Below are 9,774 nucleotides of genomic sequence, written 5' to 3' on the forward strand. Positions count from 1 at the left end.
CTGCCCTACAGCTCCCAGGAGGCATTGCGGCTCAAGGGGCCGTGAGGCGGCTTTGGGGCGTAGGCAAGGAGCGAGCCTTTGCGCGCAAAGGCCTAGGGGAGCTGTAGTCTGGTTCTCAATCTCGGTGCTGTGAGTGGGTCTTTTCTTAGGGCCTCTTTAAGGGGAAGTTTAGGAGCCCGGAGGCCTGGAGGTGGGACAGTCACCCGAAACCGAGGGCTTACATCAGAATCGAGCTTTGTGGGCGCTCCAGGGTTTGGGCCCTTAGCGAGATCCCAGACAACAGGTTTTGGACCTGAAGAGCTGCAAAATTCACGGAGACTGATCCCTCCAGCCGGCTGGCTCCACCCCGCCTCAATTTCTTCCCCGACTGCTGGCGTGCCGTCGGGGTGAGTCAGGGCGAATGCCAGGGCGGAGGCAGATGGTGGTTAGCCTAATTACGGCTGTTATTGTTGCGATGATTATGCCACCTTTACACAGTAGTCACTGCTTTATTACCAGGCTGGCACCCTCCGGGGGCTGGTTTTAGCAACCCGAGACACCGCGGTGCCATCGACACGAGGCCCAAACCCGTAAACCAGCCTTGCAGCCTGAAGGCTACAAGGATGCCCACAGCGAGAATTACCCCTCCCCTTTGTTTTGAAGTAGAACCAATCCCGGCACAGCGAGTTTAGTTTTAAAATAACCAGGGCTGTGGGAGGGGCCTGGCCCCCACTTGGGGCGGGGCTGGGGCTCCGGTTACGTCAGCCACTGCTAAGGTTGTGGCTGGGGGAAGTAGCAGGTAATAGAAACTTGGCCAAGGGCCCAGGGGATTATTGACTTTTGACTTTCCTGCCAAGCTATCTCTCTTGCTTTTTAGGGCTCTTGCAGTCGGCAAAGAGGAAACACAGCGACAGAAACCAGTGTACAAGACACGAGAAAGGCAAAGTGGAGAAGCATGTTGCTGCGCTGGGAGTCAGGACGCCAAGGTTCAATTCCTAGCCCCATGGCTGTCTCATGATTCACCATTCACCCTGTGCCCACTTCCCCTCTTTCACAAACATCGAGATGCTCTCACACAGCCAAGAAGTAAAAAGGCCCTTCCCTCCAGATCTCAGTTTTCCCTGGAAAACTAGAAGCAGCAGCAGCAGCAGCAGTGGCTCACCTCTGGTGATGCTTTCAGGAGTTCAGACCTGGTGGAGTCCTTGGCTTCCCCTCCACCACAAGGAGGGAGGCAGGGTGGTTGCTGTCCACGTGGCATAACTCCCCAAAGCAGTGGGAGTAGAAGGACCAAAATCTGTAAAAGGGCCTAGCAGATCCAGCCAATTTTGTGGTCTTCAGTGGTTGAAAGCACACATGACTTCTCTCTTCTCGACTCTGTTCCACTGAAGGAAGGTTATACTGCAGAGGTCAACTCCAGCCAGTGGCACAACCCCTCCAGGGAAACTGCTAATAGAGGCTGAGACTGAGGAACTCAGGAAGAGATCTCAAGAAGGATGGGGGTTGGGAGAGCCAAGTCCATTCCCCCAACATTCTCACCACCACCAGCTCTGGGCTCTCTTGATAACCAGGGCCTGCTGCACTCACCTGATAACAGTTGTCCTCTCATCTTCCTGGGTCTTTCAGCCACCCAACACACAATTTCACTTCCTCCATCCCAATTTTTTAATTAAGTTATTTATTTATTTATTTATTTATTTATTTATTTATTTAGAGAGCACACGAGCAGGGGAGGGGCAGAGAGAGAGGGAGAGACAGAGAGAATCCCAAGCAGGCTCTGCACCACCAGCACAGAGCTGATGTGAGGCTCAAACTCAGAAACTGTGAGATCATGACCTGGGCCTAAATCAAGAGTCAGATGCTTAACTGACTGAGCCCCCCAGGAGCCTCGAGGTTAATTTTTATGTTTAGATCTTTAATCCATGTGGAATTTATCCTTATGTATGAACTAATTTGATTTTTTTCCCTTCTAAACGGATAGGGAGCTGTCTCAAGTTACTTGTTTTAAAAAGTCACCCTCGGGGCGCCTGGGTGGCTCAGTCGGTTAAGCCTCCGACTTCAGCTCAGGTCACGATCTCACGGTCCGTGAGTTCGAGCCCCGCGTCGGGCTCTGGGCTGATGGCTCAGAGCCTGGAGCCTGCTTCCGATTCTGTGTCTCCCTCTCTCTCTGACCCTCCCCCGTTCATGTTTTGTCTCTCTCTGTCTCAAAAATAAATAAACATTAAAAAAAATTAAAAAAATAAAAAAATAAAAAGTCACCCTCATCATACACTAAGATCTACATACGCATGGATCTGATTCTGGACTCTCTCCTGTTTTATTGTTTGTTTATTCCTGATCCAACACCACAGTATTTTAATCATTGTACTTTTATAGTATGTTTTGATTTCCGCTCCTTACTTCCTGAGACACACCCCTCCTGGCCTCCATGACACACTTGTTTATTTTTCATTATACCTCTCTGGCTACTCCTTACTCCCCTCCACAGTCTCTTTTCTCTCTGCTCATCCCCTAAATATTAGTGTCTTCAGGATCCTAGCTCATCCTTATTCTACTTGCCTTCCCTGGGTGATCTTATACACACCTATACTGATGACTCTCAAACACATCTCTATTATCAATGGTGTTCCTAAATATCTCTTTACTGTCCAATGGAACAGGAAACTCACTATATAAAAAATGGAACTCATCTTTTCTCCATACCTACACACCAGTAAACCTGGTCTTCCTTTAGTGTTCTCCCTTCATTGAATGGCACGACTGGCCATCTTAAAAAACCTGCTTGTCTTAGTAGTCTCTATCCCTTCTCTTCCTGGGGACAACCACCAAGTCATGGTCATTGGACATCCTAAATATCTCTAGGGTTCACCTAATTCTCTCCACCCTACCGTGACTGCCATAGTTCAGGCCTCTTTTATCAATGCACTTGGGTAACCGCAGTCACTAGCTTTAATTGGTATTCCTGCTTCCTCTCTCATCCTCCCTGTAATATAATCTATCCACTGCAGCCAGTGTAGAGATTAAGTTTATAAATTTAATCATGTCACTCCCCTACTTAAAGCTTTCAAAGCTTCCTCATCCCCCTACAGGATCAAGTTTAAACTTTTTAACATGGCTTATAAAGCTTTGCCATAATCTGGATCCTGTTTGTCTACCACAGCCTTAACTCTTTATAATGTGAACCCGTTTCATTCCTTGGATGAAGGATGCTCTTGTCTCTCAAGGTCTCCAGGATAGGTAGGTCCTCCTCTTTACCTTTACTCATCCTATAGGTCACAGTTTCTTGGGCACATTTCCTCTGGGACCACCCCTCTCTTCCACATCAGCTAGGTTAGGCATTCGGTTGTTCGCATCCACAGCCCGTGCACACCTCACTGTATATAATTCATCACGTGGGATCGTATTTATAGGTGGCAAACCCCTTGAGGACAGCGACTGCCTCCTGTTTGTTTGCCACAGTCTCCAGCACCTAGGACAGGGCCTGGCATGGAGTAGGTGCCCAGCGAATAGTGAACGCAGGAGAGAATGCGTGAGGGCGAGGGTCCTCTGGAAGGCAGAACTTAGTGTCTGAGACAGCGTGGGTTCTCTGTACAGTTAGGGCTCGGTGTACCTGTGAGGGAGTGTTGCTAGGGAGCACAGGGATCAAAACCTAGCTCGGCCCAGCCTCCATTACTGCGGCGGTGCAGTGCTCCCGCCCCTCCACCGCCGAAGCGGAAGTGGAGGCGTGGGCTTCCCATGATACCTCGCGGGGCGCCTGTTCAAACCGCACGGAGAAGAAGGAGGAGGTAGTGATGGCGGCTCCGGAGCCGGAAGTGCTGTGTCCGACCACAGTACCTGGTAAGGACTGGGGTCCGCAGCTCGGGGAGCCGTGGGGACCTGTTTCTTCTCTACACCGCTCTCCAGTCTTTTAGCCCATGACCCTTTCTCTGGCCCTTCTTCCTTGTCCCCATTTCCTGGCTCCCGCCCGGCGCCACGGACTCCATCGCCCCCTCGGTCCTGGATCCCACTGGTTCGTCCCCACTGTTGTCTTCCTCTGGGCGGCACTCTGGACCCCGCTTGATTACAGTTACAGTAAACTAATTTCCCCAGATCAGGGATTCCACTTTCTGAGCGGAGGCCTGGTCACGGTGTCTGAAATTCTCCTTTCCCCCAGCTTCCATCCGGCGTCACTTAAATCCCCGTAAGCGTCTGGGGTTGGGAGTCTCCTAGCCGCCACCCACACAGGAGTTTGCGGAGGGAATGTGTCGGGCTGTTCCCTCCGCAGTACAAGGGAATGAGAAGACTGACTTTGGCTTTTAAGTTTTTCAAGTGTCTGCCTTGTTCCTCTGCGCACCTACTAGAATTGGAATGGTATGAGAAGTCAGAGGAAACCCACGCCCCCCAGATAGAACTACTTGAGACTGCCTCCGCTCAAGAACCTTCCAACCTTTCGGAGCCCTTTCGCCCCAGAGACTGCATGGTGCCAGTGGTGTTTCCCGGGCCTGTGAGCCAGGAAGGCTGCTGTCGGTTTACTTGTGAACTTCTAAAGCATATCATGTACCAACGCCAACAACTGCCTCTGCCCTATGAACAGCTTAAGCACTTCTACCGAAAACCTTCTCCCCAGGTAGGCACAGGCTTTGGGAGAAAGCTGGTGGGGAGACTGTGATGATTAGACCGTAGACAGCTGTAAAGGGGTTCTGAAGAGTCTTCAGGTCCTGTCAGCCTAAGCAGCTGTAAGGAATGTGTTTCAGCCCCAGGACTTTAGTCAGTTTCTCCTCACCCCAGTCTTTGATAGCCTAACCCCTCTGGCATTTTCTCATTTTCTTTTTTGGAAAACTGCTATTGTGTTGCATTTTGGCTTCATGAACTGACCCTGTAATTTGAGTGTTTTTTCTCCCCCAGTTTTTTTTTTTTTTTTACTATATTTTTGAGTTTATTTATTTATTTTGAGAGAGAGAGCGTACAAGCAGGGGAGAGGCAGAGAGAGAGAAAGAGGGAAGCAGGCTTGGCAGGGTCAGTACAGAGCCTGACTTGGGGCTGGAACTCCCAAACTGAGATCATGACCCGAGCAGAAATCAAGTCAGACACTTAACTGACTGAGCCACCCAGGCACCCATCTCCCCAAATTTTCATCTCTTTGTTTTTTATGTTTTACTTTATAGGGGACTTCCTTGACTTGATATTCTAACACTTCTATAGTTTTTTTCTTTTTTGGCAATCATAGTCTTAAGAGCTCTTTTTCATGTTTCTTCTTTTTTTTTTTTTTAAGCTTATTTATTTTGAGGGAGAGAGCATGCGCGCATAAGCGGGGTAGGGGCAGAGATAGAGGGGGAGAGAATCCCAAGCAGCCTCCATGCTGCCAGCACAGAGACTGACACGGGGCTCAAACCCACAAACTGTGAGGTCATGACCTGAGCGGAAATCAAGAGTTGGATGCTTAACCAACTGAGGCACCCAGATGCCTCTCATGTTTCTTAAAAAAAAAAAAAAAAAAAAAAATTTTTCACATTTACTTATTTTTGAGAAGAGAGAGACAGAGCATGAGCGGGGGAGGAGAGAGAAAGAGGGAGACACAGAATCTGAAACAGGCTCCGGGCTCTGAGCTGTCAGCACAGAGCCTGACGCGGGTCTTGAACTCACAGACTGTGAGATCATGACCTGAGCTGAAGTCGGAGGCTTAACCGACTGAGCCACCCAGGTGCCCCATCATGTTTCTTTTTTAAATAGCATCCTGTTGTTTCACATCTCTATGATTTTCTTTTACTTGAGAATATTAATTGCTGTATTTTTGAAGTTTTCCTCTGTTCCTTTCAGTTTCTTTTAGATTCATTTTCCTGTTTGTTTTGGTCTCTGTCATGTTAGAGGCTTTTATTCTATCTCTGGTGAGGGATACCTGGATGGCTCAGTCAGTTGAATGTCCGACTGGCTCAAGTCATGATCTCATGTTCATGGGTTCCAGCCCTACATTGGGCTCTGTGCCGACAGCTCAGAGTCTGGAGCCTGCTTCAGATTCTGTGTCTCCCTCTCTGCCCCTTTCTCTCTCTTTCTCTCTCTCTCTCTCTCTCTCAAAAATAAACAAACATTTTTTATTTAAAACAATTTTTTTAAATGTTTTTTTAAATTTATTTTTGAGACAGAGACAGAGCATGAGCAGGGGAGGGGCAGAGAGAGAGAGGGAAACACAGAATCTGAAGCAGGCTCCAGGCTCCAAGCTGTTAGCACAGAGCCCAACGCGGAGCTCAAACTCACGGACTGTGAGATCATGACCTAAGTTGAAGTCAGACATTTAACCGACTGAGCCACCCAGGTGCCCCTAAATAAATTTTTTTAAAAAGCCCATAAATCGGTGAAAGCTCTGTATGCCTGGCTGGGCCTTGTGAGCTGATAGACTTCACTTCAAGGATACTGGGTAGGAATCTCGTGGTCTCTTTGGAGGACTCTAAAACATCAGTATTGGAAAGTCTTCTCTCTGGAGAAGACTGGGTGGAGGAAATTGGCAGGTGATCTAAGGGTCCTCACAGAGGTTTTCATGCAGTCCCCCTCTTTTCATTCTTCTGTGATGCCTGAATTGCCAGTTCCTAAGCCTTTCTGGGGTTCTGCAGTATGAATCATTTTGCTTTCATGGGCCTTCCCTCTGTTAGCGCTTGGTAATAAGCTCCCTTGAACTCTTCCGTGTGCCTTCTGTTTTCCAAAAATTTGTTGTTGCTTTTGTCTGTTTCCCAGTTCTCTTTGCCCTTGGGAATTCTTTCTTTCCCCTCTCCCTTCCTTCCTTTTTCCCCTTCCTTTTCCCCTCATTTAGTAGTATTTCAGATGGGACCACAAATAAGCATGTGTTCAATTTTTCATGTTTAACTGGAAGACCAACTGCAGAATCACCTTTCTCAAGCCAGATTATCCCCATTTCCTGTTGTCACTCATGGCACAGCAAAATTTGCTACTTGCCATGCCACCAGATCTCCTTGACTATTTTAGTTGCTTATTTCTGGATGCTCTCCTGCTTCAGAGTACTGTCTTTCTGTTCTTTTTATTTATTTTTATTTATTTTTTTAATTTACATCCAAGTTAGCATATAGTGCAACAATGATTTCAGGAGTAGATTCCTTAATGCCCCCTTACCCGTGTAGCCCACAACCCCTACAGGAACCCTCTGTTTGTTCTCCATATTTGAGTCTCTTATGTTTTTGTTTCCCTCCCTGGTTTTTTGTTGTTGTTGTTGTTGTTTTGGTTTTTTTTTAATGTTTACCCTGAGACAGAGACAGAGCGTGAATGGGGGAGGGTCAGAGAGAGAGGGAGACACAGAATCAGAAGCAGGCTCCAGGCTCTGAGCTGTCAGCACAGAGCCCAACGCGGGGCTCGAACTCAAGGACCACGAGATCATGACCTGAGCTGAAGTCGGATGCTTAACCAACTGAGCCACCCAGGCGCCCCTCTCCCTCCCTGTTTTTATATTATTTTTGCTTCCCTTCCCTTATGCTCATCTGTTTTGTGTCTTAAAAGTCCTCATATGAGTGAAGTCATATGATATTTGTCTTTCTCTGACTAATTTTGCTTAGCATAATACCCTCTAGTTCTATCCATGTAGTTGCAAATGGCAAGATTTCATTCTTTTTGATTGCTGAGTAATACTCCATTGTATTTATATACCACATCTTCTTTATTCATCTGTCGATGGACATTTGGGCTCTTTCCATACTTTGGCTATTGTTGATAGTGGTGCTATAAACATTGGGGTGCATGTGTCACTTCAAAACAGCATACCTGTATCGTTTGGATAAATACCTAGTAGTGCAATTGGTGAGTCATAGGGTAGTTCTATTTTTAATTTTTTGAGGAACCTCCATATTGTTTTCCAGGGTGGCTGCACCAGTTTGTATTCCCACCTGTCTTTCTGTTCTAAACGTGGGAAAAAATATGGTTTTTTACAAAGAATACATTTTCCTTTTTGATATATTGCCCTCTGATAAAATCCAGCGTCTTCGCCGTGGAAGCCCAGTCCCAGAAGTCTACTGCATCCCGACAGGTATCTTCAGAGGGCAATGGCTTCCCCCATCTTGTCCTTCCCTTTCACCATTCTTTGTCCTCACAGGCAGAAGAGGTGATGAAGAAGAAACCTCGGGCCACTGTTGAGGTGAGCAGCAGGAAATGCCAACAATCCCTGGCAGAACTGGAGAGTGTCCTCAGCCACCTAGAGGGTCTCTTTGCCCGGACACTAGTACCCCGAGTGCTAATCCTCCTTGGCGGCAGTGCCCTAAATCCCAAGGAGTTCTACGAGCTTGACTTGTCCCGGTTGGCCCCCAACAGCATGGACCAGAGCCTGAGCACAGCAGCTTGTTTGCGCCGTCTCTTCCGAGCCATTTTCATGGCTGATGCCTTCAGTGAGCTACAGGCTCCTCCACTCATGGGCACCATTGTCATGGCACAGGGGCACCGTGACTGTGGAGAAGATTGGTTTCAACCCAAGCTCAACTACCGAGTGCCTACCCGGGGTCACAAACTGACTGTGACCCTGTCCTGTGGCAGGCCCTCTATCCCAACCACAGCCTGGGAGGATTACGTTTGGTTCCAGGCACCAGTGACACTTAAAGGCTTCCATGAGTGAATGGGGGTGCTTCTTAATCATGAACACAATGGCTTCAGTTATCTTTCCCCCTCTGGCACCAGGTCACCCATCTTTTGTTTAGAGCTAGAGTTGCTTCCTGTTGAGAGGAATGTTCTGTTCTACCGGCTGCCTCCCTTCCTCAGACTTCCTGGTGGGCTGATTGGCTGTGGCTGTCATAATTATCATTGAACAACATCTCTTTGAATCAAAGGTTGATTTTCCCAGAAGGTGCTGGGTGAGGCATTTCTGTTCAGGGATGGAAAACAAGTATGAGTCCATAGACAGACACTCTTATGGAAGTGGCTTTTTGCTGTGGCCTTTCAGAATTTTTACCAGGGACATAATGAACTTAAATGTAAAAATGAATGGATCCATATTAAATTATCTGAGACTCTTGTTTTAAAGATTTCCAGGGTTCAGATGGAATATTTTATCTTTCTCCTTGGTCTCTTATGCTCCAGGGCTTCTAGGATTTTTTCGACTGCAGTTCTTTCTCTTTATCAGCCCCAGGCCGATCTGGGAAGTTAAGTGACTTGGCCAAAGTTCTATAACACTTTGATGTCAGAGTTGGGACTAGAGTCCTCATCAGCTGACTCCTAGCCTGGCATTTTTTCCTTGTCACATACTGGTATTTGTGATCATTAAAGTATGTGTGCCCCAGGTCACACAGGGGAAGGGGGCTGAGAGACTGGGCTAAGAAAGAGGGTCTTTGTAAAGCCTGTGGGATCTGCTCCTGAGGCCAAATGGCCTTTTGGGGATTCTGCCTAGCCTGTCTCCATTGCAGCTGTGGTCACCGCTGGCAGTTACTATTGGCAGTATTGTCCTTAGGCAAACCCCGCTCTCCTGCCTGTGGCAGTTCCTCCTCAGCTGCACCTCTGAATTGGCCCTCCTGATCCTTGCTGTTCCCTCCGGCTTGATGGTGTCCTGACTGCTAAGCATTGATGCTCTTAGTTCCTGAGAACACCTGCTTATTTCTTGGAAGTGAACTGAAGACAGAATCCTTACCTTGCTGGTGTTGGAGATAGGTAGGTAGGTAGGGGTGTGTGTGTGTGTGTGTGTGTGTGTGTGTGTGTGTGTGTAAATGGGGACAATATAAATATTTACTATTTTTTATTTTTAAGAAGAATGTTTTTGTCTTTTAAGAAAAAAATAGTTTATATTGTATATTACGTTTTAAGCACTTTACATACATTATCTCATGTAACAACCTTCCATAG

The 9,774-nt window shown here is 47.5% G+C and overlaps 1 protein-coding gene and 1 long non-coding RNA gene across 3 annotated transcripts; both read left to right on the forward strand.

The window, feature by feature from the left end:
- Positions 1 to 135: 135 nt before the first annotated feature.
- On the forward strand, positions 136 to 1,088 carry LOC131514271 (uncharacterized). The gene is made up of 2 exons (XR_009263001.1): positions 136 to 386; positions 857 to 1,088. It is a non-coding gene; the product is annotated as an uncharacterized LOC131514271 (long non-coding RNA).
- Positions 1,089 to 3,219: 2,131 nt separating this feature from the next.
- MAD2L1BP (MAD2L1 binding protein) lies at positions 3,220 to 8,965 on the forward strand. Of its 2 annotated transcripts, none has more exons than XM_058734091.1 (3): positions 3,220 to 3,813; positions 4,130 to 4,582; positions 8,045 to 8,965. In XM_058734091.1, exons 2-3 carry the CDS (start codon positions 4,250 to 4,252, stop codon positions 8,555 to 8,557), a joined length of 846 nt encoding a protein of 281 aa, XP_058590074.1. In that variant the 5' UTR covers positions 3,220 to 3,813; positions 4,130 to 4,249; the 3' UTR covers positions 8,558 to 8,965. The 2 variants fall into 2 exon arrangements, with proteins under 2 accessions (XP_058590074.1, XP_058590075.1); XM_058734092.1 differs by having other exon boundaries at positions 4,317 to 4,582.
- The last annotated feature ends 809 nt before the right edge of the window (positions 8,966 to 9,774 follow it).

Source organism: Neofelis nebulosa, chromosome 6, assembly GCF_028018385.1.
Source record: "Neofelis nebulosa isolate mNeoNeb1 chromosome 6, mNeoNeb1.pri, whole genome shotgun sequence".
In the NCBI taxonomy this organism is placed as follows: Eukaryota; Metazoa; Chordata; class Mammalia; order Carnivora; family Felidae; genus Neofelis; species Neofelis nebulosa.

Bases quoted from the DNA above. Each gene is read 5' to 3' on its own strand.
- MAD2L1BP (XM_058734091.1), top strand. From the start codon at position 4,250: ATGAGAAGACTGACTTTGGCTTTTAAGTTTTTCAAGTGTCTGCCTTGT. The intron at 4,583-8,044 runs GTAGGCACAGGC...TTGTCCTCACAG, and splicing joins ACCGAAAACCTTCTCCCCAG to GCAGAAGAGGTGATGAAGAA.